This window comes from Morchella sextelata, assembly GCF_020137385.1.
Source record: "Morchella sextelata strain SCLS chromosome Unknown scls_15, whole genome shotgun sequence".
NCBI lineage: Eukaryota > Fungi > Ascomycota > Pezizomycetes > Pezizales > Morchellaceae > Morchella > Morchella sextelata.
In genome coordinates, this window is record NW_025408630.1 from 457487 (window position 1) to 474210 (window position 16724).

The 16724-nt window shown below is 42.6% G+C and overlaps 4 protein-coding genes across 4 annotated transcripts; 3 read left to right on the top strand and 1 right to left on the bottom strand.

Moving 5' to 3' along the window:
- Positions 1 to 4430: 4430 nt before the first annotated feature.
- Positions 4431 to 5018, top strand: H6S33_003441 (uncharacterized protein; the record flags this gene model as incomplete). Its single annotated transcript, XM_044834783.1, has 1 exon — positions 4431 to 5018. The coding sequence occupies one exon, from the start codon at positions 4431 to 4433 to the stop codon at positions 5016 to 5018; it is 588 nt and encodes a 195-aa protein (XP_044691802.1).
- Positions 5019 to 6373: 1355 nt separating this feature from the next.
- On the bottom strand, positions 6374 to 7143 carry H6S33_003442 (uncharacterized protein; the record flags this gene model as incomplete). Its single annotated transcript, XM_044834784.1, has 3 exons — positions 6374 to 6803; positions 6863 to 7058; positions 7119 to 7143. 3 exons carry the CDS (start codon positions 7141 to 7143, stop codon positions 6374 to 6376), a joined length of 651 nt encoding a protein of 216 aa, XP_044691803.1.
- A 649-nt stretch (positions 7144 to 7792) lies between these two features.
- Positions 7793 to 9751, top strand: H6S33_003443 (uncharacterized protein; the record flags this gene model as incomplete). The annotated part of the gene is made up of 5 exons (XM_044834786.1): positions 7793 to 8018; positions 8221 to 8260; positions 8357 to 8712; positions 8797 to 9191; positions 9311 to 9751. The coding sequence occupies 5 exons, from the start codon at positions 7793 to 7795 to the stop codon at positions 9749 to 9751; spliced, it is 1458 nt and encodes a 485-aa protein (XP_044691804.1).
- A 1082-nt stretch (positions 9752 to 10833) lies between these two features.
- On the top strand, positions 10834 to 14428 carry H6S33_003444 (uncharacterized protein; the record flags this gene model as incomplete). The annotated part of the gene is made up of 7 exons (XM_044834787.1): positions 10834 to 10911; positions 10976 to 11140; positions 11244 to 11345; positions 11516 to 12359; positions 12411 to 13211; positions 13269 to 13537; positions 13601 to 14428. The coding sequence occupies 7 exons, from the start codon at positions 10834 to 10836 to the stop codon at positions 14426 to 14428; spliced, it is 3087 nt and encodes a 1028-aa protein (XP_044691805.1).
- Positions 14429 to 16724: the final 2296 nt, after the last annotated feature.

A 16724-nucleotide genomic window follows, 5' to 3' on the forward strand; every position in this document is an offset into this window, starting at 1 on the left:
CTCAGTGAACTAGAGCCCGAGTTTGTCGAGACGGATTCAGTTTTGATGGTTGGGTAGGAAGGTCGTTATTTTCTCGTGAGCTGATCCATGATCCTCAACTCATGCATCAAACCTAACCCTGACTGGCCTTGCGTACCTCACATCACAAGGCCGCCGGTGGGATATAGACTTTACACGCGGAGTTAGCACACGTAAACCGTTGCAATTGAACAGCTAGCTGTAGGCATACTGTCTTCTCTGGGACAGTATGAAAACACTTGGAAGTTCATTATGTGTACAATAAAGCGCTAGCTCTTCAAACCTTTATAATTAATCAAGATTACAGCGCGCGCGCCTGTATTTAATTGTTGGCAGAATAAGAGGACAGGAAGCCGCCGGTATTTACACTTTAAAGACTAGCCGCGCGGGTACCATATATACATGTAACCTGTACTAAAACCGCTGCAGTATATTTGACTGTCAACTCTGCTGAGGATGGTTGAAGACAGCTAATCATACAGTTGAAAGCTCAGCTGGCAACTTGTAGCAACTCTGAGGGGGAAAGGCCTGCAGGCTTGAGTGAGTTCTGGTTAGGCTACGAGCACGATCACCATATCACCGTCATTAGGACAATCAGCTAAGCGCAATTCCTTGGTCTTCCTGACGACATTCCGAATCTTGAAGGATAAATTTCGTATTGAAAGATTGCATGAAAGGCGTTAAATAATCATGGTGACTTTAATTTGGGGAGACGTTTGCTATTGTGGTATTTCTTCCTACGATCGTGTGCGTATTTCCCCTCGGGTCAATTTATTGTAGAAACATCCCCTGATATGTTACTCAATAGATTTGAGCACTCTAGAAGAATATTTTATTTCCCGTGGACACTCCACTTTCAGGCACCTTGCGGCTTTCTACATTGTACTCCTCGAGACCAATAGGAAAGCGCGGTATCTTAAAATTGGCGAGGAAGATACGTTCAGTCAGAGGCATAGAGCGTGCAACATGTGATGAATCAAGAGTATCGGGTGGGAGCGTGCTATGCGCGTAAACCTGCCGGAAACGCCCGAACTTCTGGACCTGCTTCATACTTTGGACAACTTCACTACTTCGAGTACATTGATTGGCCGTTGTTTTGGCTCTGATGATCCCGAGACTGATCTATACGTATGGCTGAAAATTGAACTGTGGCTACATGTAAGCTGCTGGCTTAAAACTGAATTTATTAAGATTTATGAAACCTACGGCTGATCAAGGTTTTCTCACGATGGATCGATGGAGATACATGCATGTTTGTATACGTACGTACAATTAGTGCGAACCATATAGAGGCGCACTAGTGCGCACAGGCATAAAATTTGTGAGGTGGGACGGCGGTTGGCGAGGTAAACTTTGAATTTAAACATAAAACTATTACACAACCAGGTCTTCTGCGTACCGAGATGCTGCGATCGAGGGGGACAATCGGCCCAGCATATTTTACAGGCGGGGAAGCTGTAGCCCCAAGATTATAGTAAGTAACAATACGTCCCTACTTCACTAAATACAATACACGCACGTATTCAGATAACAGTAACATGCCAACCCCCCCAAAATCGGAGATGACAACTGGTCTGTCACCAGCTCAGCGCGATAATCAGGCGCCAGAACAGGCTCGATGTATGCAGATTTCACGTGTAAGTATAAGCACCCGAATCCCCATAAATTTTCGAATTCTTGAATAGGTACATACCTATATGTATATAGAGTAGTTGAGCTAATAGTAACATGTAGCATTTTAGGGTGGTTCTACTACAAGTTCTTATTCTACATACTGTCAAAAATTCAGTACCGGATTCATAGGAGCCAATATAAGATTCAATGAAAGACCGATAGTCAGTTCCCGATTACATACACAATGTCATGTAGTCGGGTCTGTTTGATCATGAGATATCACTCGATACAACTCTCCATCACATTAGACCGATTGAGCGCTTTTCGAATCACATACCGTTGATTAAAGAAATATATGAGGGCGCAATTGTGTAAGGATTTAGTTCCTGGCTCAAAGCCTGGGTTCGGTCTTCCCGGGTCTGTATCACGTTACGCACCGGACTATACTGGAGAGACGTTTCTAGCTCCACCCGATAAACTATTTTCATATATTTAACTTTGACATACAACTTGATTACTATAGGTCTCCTATTGGAGCCTATATACTCTTTTTAAACTAGCCAGAAGTAACTCTCAACATAGATACATGTATGTCATACATAATGTGGAAGAAAAATCAGTATACAACTGTCAACACCGTCCAGGGCGCCACCTCGCGTTGTCTCGTGATGATTGATCCTATTACCAACAATAGCAGCGACAACAATAATATATCCGGAAAGAGAGGGATTAAGACTCAATTGGGCCGACGTTGCATATGTGTATAGCTACCATGTCATTTGAGCCGAAGATAGCCTTGTCTGATTGATTGTCGTGTGAGGTCCTTTTTTGCATGCCCCTGAGAGGGTCGGATGATAAGGGTATTGCGATATGAGGGCTTTGAGCTTTGTGGCGTTACAACATTTATATAAGAATGGGGGAAACTCATATATGTGTATCATTATAATCAACTATCGATTAAGATAATTATTTAGGTATCTCGGGCATGTGTTGACAATGTCAATTCTGGCCTGACCCTGAAAGTGCATTCATGTACGTACATTGTACTCATACATGTATCACCATGATCGAGGTACGTATACGTATGGGCTTATCGGGTCAATAATATACATTATGAAGAAGTAGCCTGATGTTTCGTGTGCCAGAACGACCCAAGACCTAGGGAGTGGTGGTGAAAATATTTTCAAAGGATTATTGCGCTAGATCACCCATGTGAATTTACGCATCTACCCAGCACTGAAGGTTTCCAACCTGATGATAGATATCTGAAATTGCTTAGGCAATTACGTCTACTAATCATATTTGTGGAGAGTAACACTGAAGAGAAGTCATAGGATCTAGATATACTTTCATCTACGGTACACAACATAAGTTTTAAATTTTAGGCCTTGTTCCATGCATATGCATGCAGGATTTTCTGCCTACTTTTTTTTGGTATATACACATGAGACACAGAGCTAGCGGCCTAAAACTTATATGGAGACCTCGAAGAATTTAATTTATGATTGAGTCGAGCGTCGTTTAATTACGACATCCAATACGAGTCAGGCCTATATAGGGCAGTCACCATGATCATCATGCCAGTCAGTCGCCTTTTCTCTTTTCAATTATCAATAAGGCTAGTTTCTCAATATCAAGAATATCAAGAGTTCCAATTAAACCTAGGATCTACCCAGATTAAGCATTGCCAAGAGAAACGGCGCTGGCCCGCCTCATGCGCGCGATAGTGTGTTCTCATTTGTGTAATTATAGCTAGTACTAGATCTATATGTAGTTCCGATGGGGATGCTGAAAAATTATATAGCTGTACTGGTCTAACATAATAACCGCATAAACACTGTAGTTACAGATATATACATGAGCTACATGTAATGTCAGTTCTAAAATGAATTTATCTGGTCAAAATCTAACGAAGAACAAGTACTGTGTATACACGCATGTATTGAACGTTCGAACACTCAAATAGATACATACAATGGACATAATAAATTTAAGCTGAATTCATATGAAAGCTTAAGTTTTCCCGGTCTATGAATTAGTAATGCTTACCTACATGAGGCCATAGGCCTATAGGTGTGTTTTAAGGTATTATATTATCTGAATCTTTTTATTATATAAGGTAAAAGCCGGGTTTGACCAATCATTAGAGGTTGCGTTATACAGTGGCGCCTCGATAGTAGCATTATATGGTCGGGAACATCACCTGACATGCTATTGAGGCCGATAGTATGCTTCTATCAGGTAACAATTTAATTTGTCCATACCGATTTACTTAGGATGCCAATGATAGATAGGCCATTGTTGATAATATACTACTATCGAATATACATGTACTCTATTCTGACTCCGCTCTAGATCTAGCTTTTCAAGGTTAATTATGAAAAAGAAATATCCACTGTTTAAATGCCTCTGTAGCTGTTAGCTGCAGCGTATTAAAGTTTCACAAATTGAAAAATGCGGCTAGTTACGTTGGCTTGGTACATACGGCTCGAAAACGCCAACAGTACACGCGTGAAACGCCATCCGCATTAGAATATATGTGCGTACATGTACGTACATATATCGACGTCATGAGCACTTAATTCGTCGTGAACACAGTTTTGAAAAGCTGTCATAAACCCCGAGTCTGATTACGTACGCCCCTTGGTCCTAGTATAAAGGCCCGTTTAGCCAGGTAAATATTATGCCTTAACCCTCTTGGTCATATCGGAGCCTACGTAACCCTTATTTTCCAATCTTTCTTGTGCTCCTGATTATCTCTTTAACTCTCATTTTACTTCAAGATAGAAGAATTATCCATGTATCAACTCAAAGGTCCTTCGGTCAAAGCTCAATCGTGTTCCTTTGGACAAGACAAGAGTCTTCCTATCAATATACACGTAAACGGCTCCCACACATCCAACTCGTGGGTAGCGGTGCCGGCGAATTTCCAAGACAGTTCACAAGGAATCCAGACCGAATCTACACCAACCCTCAGCATTGCTGCTCCTTGCCTGGCCATGGCTCCATCAGCACGATCTGATACTACTGGCCAGAATATGGACACATCACCCTATTCTGTACAGCCGCATCAGAGTCATACGAACTACCGAGAATACACAAGGGCCGCTAAGACCCCCATCGTTACTACCAAGAAAGTAGTAGGATACACGAATACCACCCAGCTCTTCTGCTCACTACCGGATGACTTCGGTTACAGTTTACGAAACTTCATGGTGGTGGATCCAGTACTAGACGCGAATGCATTGTATGCGAGAATTGCAGTTCGTGGGGGACATGCCGTGGTTGGCCACGTCTGCGCCCTACCCCAACAAAGCCTTAAACCAAGAAATGATTCTGAGAGGACAGATCAAGAAATTCATAAGAAGATTAGATACTCGGCATGAGACGGTTTGAGGAAGATCTAGAAGGACTTTGTGGGCAAGGTTCCATGATCCATCTTGATGCGCGGTGTAGTCTGATTTCCCGTACTTATTTTATTGAAGTAGATTTTCTTGTCTACTTATCTCTCCCTCCTGATATCATGATTTCTTTCTCAACAATCTACACATACCTGTGCTCTTAGTTAGATCATACTTTATTTATTTCGATCAAGCATCGGTGTAGGAGTCTTTGGACACTGATTGGTATTGATGATATATGATGTGATTTGAAAATTAGAGGTATAAATTAATGGTTAACAGCTTTTCTATTATAATTAATGTATGATTAAAAGGAATATTAATTTCACTGAAAATACGATCAAATTAATGCACTAATTATTAATATAATATAATGTGTTATACGTTAACTTGTATGGATATATATAGCGTTAACTACATGTACATGTACATTGATAGCGATTGTGTGGGTCTAAATATGGCAACGAGACTAACGCATCCTAACCTTGAGTGAAACTAGGAAAGGTAGAAAGATGACAAAGATTCATATTGGATTGATCTTGCAAGCCGCGGTCGTGGACGTTTAGGATTGTAACATACGGTGGATGGGATGACGCGACGTTGGGGCTCGGCCTTAGCGCATCCCCAGGATTATAGGTGCCAAGAGGCGAGTGACAAGACATGAGTTTAAGAAGACATTGCAACGCCCCAACCTGATCGGATCACAACCAACACCCAACTGTACCCATTACTACATGTAGCTATCAATATTCAACACCCATGATGGAATAATTCAATCACTAAGGTCATTTAGTTATAGATACATGTATCGTAGCGGTAATTAACCATAGAGATGATGTTTACTAAAGTGTCGTGGTTCCATGACTGGTGATTATGGAGTTAGATGCCAAAAGGAGCATGGTTTTTGTTATTAAATCTAATTTTCACCACGTATATTATCTATCAAATACAGTTGGCGACGGTTGTGGCTTCCGGTACACCTGCGTTTCTGGATCCAAATACTCCAGTTTTATCCAGAAATTGACACATGATATCATATATCTTGCCACTGTTGTTAAGTATATGTAATCGCGATATAGTTCCAATAAGATGTTTCGCCTCTCTCTTGGATCATATGTACATCTTCTACCGCCCTCTGATCAGTTAGGCTCAAAACGCACCATTTCTTTTCCCCGGATAGGTTTCACGGTTTCGCCTCTATAACAATACTGTTAGGCCCATCAGATTAGATAAATAATTGTCTGTAACATGTTATCATGAATCGAATTTATTTTACAAAAAGAAATTGGCTTTAAACTACTATCGCAATAAACAACCAGACTTATGTGTAGTCAGGTCTCCTATCCTCCCCAAGAATCCTTTAATATCTTTAATATACCAGCCAATAAGCTATTCTTTGCTTTTCTGATTGTTTCCGCTTTAACTTGTTCTGCATCTTCTTCCTCAAGTTCCACCTCTAACCCATCCCCAGTTATCTTCTCCAGTATCGTTTTTTCTTCGCTCTCTTCGTGTATATTGTCCAAGTAGACAACCCACACATCGCGCAGTGCTATGGTTGCTGTTCCATTTTTGGAGACTGAAGAGGATGAAGGAGGGATAAAAAGAGTGACATATTTGAAGACGTCACGGACATCTTCTATGATAGTGTCGTTGAGTAGTGGGAGGAGTCGGGTACTGTTATCTCGTCGATGAGCAGAGGTAGAAAGCGAGATACCGATGGATTGGTTCCTAAATGCGAGTGTAGGATCTGTTTCGAGGTGTAGTCTAGATCTAAGATTTGTTAGTATAGGCGATGAGCTAGTTATTGCTGTAATGAGCGACGTACATACCGGCCAGTAATGTTTTGTGCAAATTCAAAGGTTACGAGGGACCCTTGGCCTTTGAGAATAAAAGTGATGTTTGGCTTGTGTTGACTTGTGTCGATGTCCACAGTGCCTTCAGTGTAGAAGGTTTTGAGAGGACGGACTTCGTGTGTGGGATACGCTTGAATGTAACGGTCCCATGTGTCGGGTGAGATTGGAGAAGCTTTGCATAATGTCGCTAAAATGGCAGAAAACAAAAGTAGTAGCAGTAGTAATAACGAACGGAAAATGGGGTTTATGAAGCCCATCGTAGAAATTAGAAAAGATCGCCCTTTAAAAGGTAGTTAAATAGTTAGCAGTCTCGGAGTACTAAGAGTAGTAGGAGTAGGATATCTGGAAATCAAGCGGTGTATATATGGCCCGGATGCATGCAGCTGGAGAAGAAATTTATTTATGTATGTAGCTAAATTTATTAGAAGAATTAGCAGGACTCCGATGACATTTCCGGTGACTGTTATGGCACGGAAAGGTCCGCAGCAACCATGACAATCATTGACACAGGAAGACCCAGCTGATGCGTGGCTGATCCCTGTGGCTGGATAATTAATTGATTGGCTCGCTTAAAACCAGCCGGCTTATCTTGATATCTTCCCCACGCCACGCCATTCCCCAACAGGGCAAGGGTTCGGATATCGGAGACGACTGGAGAGTCGGTAGCAAGATGGTGACAACCCCTCCTCATGAGAAGGTGCCCTGTGACAAGTCAGCAACAGGGCTATGCTATTGTTTCGTTTTTTCAGTGAGGGGAAGACACGGAACTTACCTGGTAGGAGGAATAAGATTCTAGAACTGGTAACAATCAACCTATATCAAGTCTAAATTCCCCCATTTTATCCCATCCTTCCATCTTTCGGATCATCCACTCCAGTGTGATTGACTACTCAAACAACAAAGAAAATGTCCGACTTTACCGAAGTTCCAGTGCTGGATTATTCTCTTTCCGCGTCCGAAGAAACAAAACCTGCATTTCTTGAAAATCTGAAGCATGCCCTCCTTGAAGTAGGCTTTCTCTACGTCAAGAACACGGGCATTGATACTGTGCTTGTGGATAATGTTGTGAGGCTCGGGAAGGCTTTCTTTGATTTGCCAGAAGAAGAGAAACTGCGGCTGGAGATGAAGAATTGTAAGTTTGTCGTGTTCGCTTTCAGAAGGACCCTTCTCTCGTTTCACGAGACCAAAGAAACGTTGGGTTCGATACGGCCTTAGTGTGACGAAACTTAAGTTGAAAGTGATCATTGAAGCGAAGAAAGCTCAATATCTAGATGTGTGAGGTGTTATGTTGGTAGATCGATGCTGATGCTGACCCCCGAGATTGGATATTATAGCTCCGCATTTTGTTGGATACAGTCGCCTGGGAAACGAGATGTATGTCGTCATCCTGATTAATACCCCCAGACCCATGATCTCTCCCCACATATTATCACTCCCTTTCATAATTACTGATCCCCAATGAAAATATAGAACAAAAAGTGCAACCGATTGGCGTGAGCAATTCGATCTCGGTACCGAGCTCCCGGTTCCTGCTGACGACGAGCCTCGCTACCGCTGGCTCAGAGGCCCCAACCAATGGCCCTCCGAGTCTTCCCTCCCAGAGTTTAAAAAGACGTACACAGAATACATGGATGCAATGGGAAGCTTCTCCGAGCAATTTTTGAGCCTTGTAGCGGAAGTACTTGGTTTAGAGAGGGACTTGTTTGCAAAGTACTACGAGGGCAGCGAAAGTGCTAGCGGAACAAAGAGGCAGGATCGGTTGAAAATAGTTAGGTACCCGGATGTCACAGAATTGAAGGTTGAGGAGAGTGATCAGGCTCTGGGAGGTTGGTGTGATTATTCCCGGTTTTCTTTTCTCTCAAGGAGTTGAAATGGCAGTCTTTTGATATTGACGTCTTAACCCGATGCAGTTGGGCCACATAAAGACTCGGACCTCTCTTCATACCTCCTCCAAGCATCTGATCACAAAGGATTACAAATTCAGAATTATTCAGGAACATGGATTGACTGTCCCCCAATTCCAGGCACATTCGTGGTAGCAATGGGAAAGGGGATGGAAGCAATCACGGGAGGAGTCTGTGTTGCAACAACCCACCGCGTAATCGCTCCGGCCGCGGGAGAAGGGTCTCGTTTCTCGATACCATTCTTCCAGGGTGTGAGCTATGATACGAGATATGAAAGTATAGAGATTCCGGAAGAGGTGAAAAAATTGAAGAGGGAGGTTGTAAAGGGGGATGCAGAGAAAAGTCCCAAGCCAGGTGATTTTCGTTTATTGGGTGAGGCAACGCTTGTGAATCGGGTTAAGGTATGGCTCGTTTTTTTTCTTATTTTTTCTTTCTTTTTCGAAGGTGAACACGTGCAAAGAGAACTTCCTCAAAACCAAATCGCAAAATTCGACGTACTGATCTAGCTCGTCTGTCTCAGTCCCACCCAGATGTCGGTGCAAAATTCTATCCTGAGGTTCTGGCCAAAATTCGTTCTCAAGAAGCCGCTTCCGCCGCCGTCGGCGAAGCTCTGCCCTCCGAGAAAGCGGCCACCAAACACGCTGAGTCGCTTCTTCTCGTTCCTGGTCCTGCCAACACAACTACAAACTCCACAGAAGAGGACAGCCCTATACCAGCGCCTAGGATGAGGGCCAGAGCCCCTACTATTGTTCTCGAGAAGATTGAGAGCGACGTACCTAGCTACGGAGAAGATCCTGGTCCTGATGGGAGTATCGAGAGGAAGGAGGCCTGGAAGATGAGGCAAGCAGATGCGACACCAGATGAGGTGATAGTCATCACACCAGATGGGGATTCGGGGTCATTAGGGTTTATGAAGATCAAGGGTACTAAGGGGGGTCTGGGAGCTGGACTGGCTCCCTGAAAAAAAATCCGTGCTTATAAGTAGAGGTTTCTGAGGATATTGGCGAAAAGGGATTACAATTTTTTGAGCATTAAATTCTTCGGTAAGGTTTAGCATAAGACATTGCAAATAAAAATTCTCATGTAATGTCTTTGTTTATCCCAACCGGCGCTGGTCTTAAAATTGCACCTAACACTTTTATAGTTGTCCGAGTGATAATTTATGATTAAGAGGTTTCCCACTGATTACGTATCGACGATTGGAAAGTCAAGAAATATTTATATGAGCACAGTCGTTCCTTACGGAGCTATAATATGGTAAGGCGGGTGTACACAGTAAGGCGGGCGTACAATCTGTTTGGACGCCTCCCGAGACAGGACCGAGGACTGCAGCTGTAGATCTGTGAATGACCAGCGGAGATACTATCATGCAAGCCCGGTACGGGTACCATGTAATACATATATATACATATGGCAATAGTAATACACGACCTTGGGCTCGTTCGAATGGGTATTTACCAAGAAAATCTAAATGTCATTTCGTGCATTTCGTGCAGTTTTATTCACACATAAATTGTTGTAAGAACCAATTTGATATTCCGCTTTTAATGACATAACTGATACATGTGGTCAGAATCTCGGTTGCTTACCCTTCCTAGGATTTGTTTAGGTGCATCCGGGTACATTTAGTGTAGACTTACATAAGTATTTACTTTTTGCCTGGGCCTCTACTGTCTCCACCTGTCTTTCTTTCTTCACATCCTTTCGACATCGTCATCACTATCTCCCTCCATTTGCATGCTGTGAGTTCTTTCATCGATAACATTCATTCAAAACTTCTTACCTCATCAGAGCGTATTATTGGGCGTCTAAATACACTCAATTAGGACCAGCAAGATCAATACGGAGATAGGGCTGCAGTACGTATATACCAAACCAGACCTGACGGTTTTCTTTTGATAAAATTCTGTTTTCTCAACACACCATCGAGTCTGTAATAAATACAACAGTATCGAGACTACAAATATGCTAACTTTGGGTTTTTCTTTTTTTTTCCCCCTCAGACATCAAAAGAGGAATTACTGATTCTAAGAGCGTTTCATCATGTTGAATCCCTCTGAGGCGTCTGTAAACGGCCTTTGGAGAGACGAATTCATCGAAGATGAAGAAAATCTTTCAATGGTAATTGATAAATCCAATTCTCTTATTCTTATTGCTCAACTTTACCTAATAAGTAAAAACATAGATCCTGCAGGCTCTGGACGATAAGCAATGGGGCGATCATTTTATGGATCTAAAGAATAAGATACAGACTGATCTCCCTGAGATGCCGATGGATATCAAAGTTCAAAAAATCTTTGCAACCCTACGGGGATTATGTTGGGGCACCGAGGCAGTGACAAGTTTGACTGTTTGCTATCCCCGCTCCCTATTGCCGCTGAATCGTTCATTCTTCGAGTCTTTATAAATCTACCTTTTACTTAACAATCTAATTTATATTACCTGTCTTGTAGCTTTTTGAGGGTAAATACTACGACATGGAGCAACTTATCAAGGCCAGGAAGAATAGCAGTCGTAACTGTTCTGCCTCCTCAGAGAGTACAGTTGATTTGGCTGTCAGTTACGTATCTGAGGTTGAATCATCTAATACCGTTGGCTTGGGTCATCCGAGGAATTCGAGCAATAAATCCAAGACAGGGTGTGGCACTCCACGCAATCAATGGGTAGTTTTAATCCCCATATACTTCATCTAGCAAGCCTCACAAATAGCTAATATTAATAATAGAGCATATACGTAAAGCACGAGCCTACTCGCTCTAATGGAAGCCGTCCGAGTTCACCTTACTCTGACTCTGGTGTTTCTAGACCTGGAAGTCATGATAAACTATCAAGTCACTTGGCTCCTCCTAGGTCCATCTCCAATCATTATGTCACCCCTTCAGCAAGAGGTTCCCCGAATAACCTGCGACTGGAAAATCCCTCTCCAGAACGGAAGTCAGTAAAGGAGAGTAAAGGATTTAAAGTGATTGGGCATAACGAGAGTCTTGATCTTACTCCCTCTCGGACTCGGAAAGAACCAGAATATACATCTTTATCTCATTCGCGCATCCCAAGCCGCATGGCAGAACTGCCATCACGTCTACCTTTCCTACTTAGGAAGAAAATGACAGTTCAACCCTCCAAAGTTCATATGCTTATCAGGCAGCCTGAAAGTTCTGAATATATCGGACAGAAGAGTGGTATCCCAGTTAAAGGCTCTACTCCTAACTCTACATCAAAGTTTACTAGGATTCCGGGAAAAGACAAGGCACTCCCGTCTCTCCCTCAAGCTTTCTCTTTCCCGGGCTTGAGGCATGAGTCAAAAGGTGACAATTCTAGCTATCCAATGCCTTCGAAAGCAAATACAGAGCAACCCGGGAGAACCAACTCAGGATCTCAAAAGACTTTGTCTTCGGAAAGCTCATCGCTGAATTCATCAGCGATTAGAAGAAAGGAGCTTCCAACATCTTCCACCATAGCGCTAAATACGGCAGATGCGAGCCATAAAAAGCCAGTGATATTTTCTATCAAAACTCCAATTCCTGCTAGTAAATCTTCCAACACTATAGTGCAAGATGCAGGCGTCGAAGGTGGGACAAAACTCGGTTACTTCCCAACGAAAGTTTCGATGACAAAACCAGAATCGTCAATCAACACAGTTACACAAATCTCACACACGGTAATCTCTGCAACTCCCAATAAGACAACTTTTGCCGATAGGTGTGAGCCCTCTACTCCTAACGAAGATTTCGGTTCAGCCCTTGAGCTGCCCGGGAGAAGCAGTCGCCAACGTAGCACATCTCCCAGTTCGATTACTTCATCTAGCGAAGGAGCTCGCATGAAATACCGGGGAAGGGCTTACGAGGACCAAAGATGGTCACGGAACTATAGCCCCGGGCCCAAACGTCCTCGAGAGGCGCCAAGAATCGTAAATATCGTTAGGAATTCGAAAGGGGCCATATGTGTCGTCCCCGCAGATGATATTGATGCTAAACAAATAAGACTTGAAATGAGCTTGAAATCTAGCACTAATAGCACTCTTTCCTCGAACCCGATTGATCTTAGACCGCCTATATCTGGTGCCAATGAGACTAAGAGGGCCCACCAAGTTACTAGGAAGGTTCCCTCACATGAGAGCGTTTCGAAGATACTAAACTCGAAGCAGCCTGGCAGAAAAACCTCAATTCATGAAAATGGTCGCCAGACACAGGACCCAGCTAGAAACTTCTCCAAGGGGCACCTCAACACTCAAGGATATATGGTGGAAGAAGCGAGAGAGAACGCAGAACCCAATAAGACTACAACCCAAAATATTGGGACTGGACGTTGCGTTCATTCATATATTCCAAGCCAAAATTCCGGTGTCAATTGCATTCATAATTCGTACATTCCGAAAATTTCTCCACAGCCGAGGGTTGATGGTGCAAACAATCAGCAGAAGAGTAATATTCCTAATCCTGGAAGGAGTGGTCAGAGAATAGCTAATACTGGATTCGAAGACGTTACCAGTCCGAAAAACGTCATTATTCCAGGCATTGAAAGGAATTATATGCAATCGCTGGTCAATGACATGACTCCTCAGCACTCGCACTCCTCCCTTAATCAGCCCCCTCTTTCTGGAAGTTCATGGGCGGCCTTCTCTGGACCACCTTCTCGGCATAAAGGACAATCGTTTGATAATCAAAGGTTAGGACTATCCAACCCGGTAGACCAGAGGAATGACAAAAGTTTCGACCCCCTAAAGAGGGAGGAAGCCATTCAACATCGAGTGAGTACCAGAACATCTTTGATCTCTGTTGAGTCCATTAACAAAACCACCTTTCATGATGAGATATCCAAAACCAATGGGGCGGGCGAATCGACTGTGGACGGAGCACAAATCTTTACTACCAACTACCGGAAATCAAGTAGTTCCGTGTTAGTTGATATTACTGAAATTGGATCTGCTAGTAATCCGAGGGTTATGCCGAGTGGTTGCACTTGGTTCGGTGGCACCCCAGGACCTATGGTTGAATCACTTATCCACATTGATTCCCAGAAGGAGAATTCTCGCATTTGTATCGATAACAAACAACATTCCTTTCAGTCCACCTCTAGTGGAACTGTCAAATCTAAGTCTGGGCCACTTGAGAACTTTGTGGGCTGGCTTAGCCGGGGATCACCAAAGTTTTCTCATACTGAAAGCGGAGGTTTCCTCAAGTATGCCACTATCAGGAAGAATAAAGAAAGATCTTCGCCCGTAACACCCCACGGTGAATTCTCCCAGGATGAGGTTGTGAATCTCATGAAGCGCCTTTCAGCTCAGATCCCTCAGACTCCTGACGGAAAAAAAGTCTTTAATGGGCTTGGTGGAAGATATTACACGTCCAATATTCCTAGCCTCGATAAGAGTCCTTCCAAGGACGAAAAGAAGAGAAATCCCATTGCTGTCTGCATGGATCTTATCAACGCTGCGAGTAATGAGCCTCAGAGTGCCCGACGTGAGAAACTGCTGCAGATGAGCAGGGTTATGGTGGATGCTGTGAGCAAAAGTCGTGATGCCGAGTGTGCTGCCGAGGAGGCGGAAATGGCAGCGAAAAGGGCAGAGATAGCATTTTTGGAAACAAGGAAGCATCTGGCGCAGATGACGGAACTGATGAACAAAAAACAGGATATCTAATGGCCTGATAGTGGTGTGATCTGGGGCGGTAGTGTCGCCACATTTCCAAATTGAGCTAAGCTAGGGGTGAAGTCAGAGATACATATCTTTTTGATTGTATTGTGCTCTCTCTATTATAATTTTATTTACACAGATTTCTTTTGCAATGGCCTATGTATGCTTATGGGAGAAGATGCTTACATGCAAACCAGAGTTATGCTTTTTTTTACATTGCGAGCCAGTATTGGTTTAAACGATTAGGGCGCCTTGGGATTTCTTAATCGGATTTTAGAACGTGGCAGGTAGAGAACTGTGTCTATAATGTCTAATTATTAAAATACATGTTATCATACACGAACAATATCGTTCAAGCATAGTGCTGTCTGGAAAGTTGTGAGGGCATAACTAGTTAACCATTCACTAAAAGCATACACAAATGAATTAACAGAAAAAACAACCAGTCACCCAAGCCTGTGCCATGAGAGCACAATAAGTAAACAAACAAGTTGCGCCAGCGCATCATATATTATCACTCGACAATATAACTACACGCATGATTATATACTTACAAGTAGATCACGGTACCCTCGAGAGCGGTCTTTCTCGACCAAAACTGTAGTTATGAAGCGGGTGTCTAGTTTCAACGTTGTTGTAGCCAAACTGAAAACATGTGTACTATAGAGCTAGAGGCGGGAATTGTACTGTTTTTGAAAGATCAATAATCCGTATTTTTCACCTAATGGCTGCGGAAGGATACACAAATTTTGTCTCGCTTGAATCTCAAGTTTGGTCCAAATACCCTAGTTTATCCTCCAAGGTGCGTGGATTGTATTATCCTATCAGGTGCATGAGCCAGATTCTAGAGATTTTCATAGGTTTAAATTAAATCCCTACAGAAATTTACGTGTCACTCAAGTGCCGGAAGAGAGATACATAAAATACTGTAAAGCTAACATTGCACCACAATATAGAGGTGTAGAAATAAAATAAAACTCCAGCCAGATTACTAATATAACAGTTGTGTAGCAATAATGCAGCCTAACGGTACTCCTCCAGATGCGGTAGTCATTTAACCCATGTTTCAACATTGATTTATAGGCACATGGATCATCGAGACATGTAGTCGTAAAGTGAGGGTTTGATACATGTAGATATAACAGCTATGTGTAGTTCACGTATCAGTACTCACTGACCACGAATAAATAGCATTTGATAACCATATACCACAACATTACTCCCACTTATCCCTTAGTCTAGCAAAGAGTGCTGACCCTTTTACCTGAGGGCAAGAATTTGTGACTTTGTTAACAAATTCCTTGGTTTCGAATTCGTTGTAAATTATTGAACCCCAAACAGCCTAGGCCTCCTACTAAATGTTGGCCTATATTTACTATGGCTTATAATCCCCGTGAACAAAGAAATGGTTGCTGGTAGCTATAGTAATCCGTGTCTCGCCGATATATACACAGAAAGACTATTTCAAAAATGAGATCTACTCTAGTACTAGCTACATGCATACTAAACCCTCTGATAGGTCTGTGCTTCGTAAACTTTATCTACATGTACTCTAGAGTTGAGTACGGTACATACAAGTACGTGCATGCAACATTATGTACTGATCGCACTCAAAGAAGGTCCTATAGTCGAGTACGTGCTCGCAATGGCTAGCTGGTGGTTCTTGGAACGGGCTAGGCATGCACACACAGGAATATATCTATATCCGGAACCCGATCTCAGGGGCGTGAGAAATCAAATTTTTTTTTTTTGAAGAATATATTGACCATCCACTTTTTATTATATGTTTCTAGCTTTTATTAGGGGAAGATGCACATATGACTATTGATTGTAAAGTGAGCATGGAAAATAATTGAACACAAGTACAGTGTATTTACCAGTTGTCTCCAATAGAGTAGCTAGCTGCGAAGTCTTTTATTTGTCTGGTGTAAATCTTATAAGAATGATACGAATTGTGATTAGTGATATCCAACTGATTGATGAACGAATAGCAGAGGCCGAGCATGTCTTTTTTTAACTGTCGTCGAAAAGTTGTTCGAAAAACTAAGTTCAGCAGCTAGCTAGATCAGTCTGCATTAAGAACACCGTTGCTGCTGCATGGTGACTTCCAGCAACGTCGTCAATGTCGTCAACGTCGTCAACATCAATATCAATTTCTGGCATCGCCATGATCAAACACATCTATGATCCATTTCAGACGGTTGATACCTTTGAATATTTAGTTACTTTAAGCTTTTTTTTTGTCCCGCTCACTCAAGAACAGCCAAAATCACTGACATAGTGGAGACTGGATCCGTAAAGC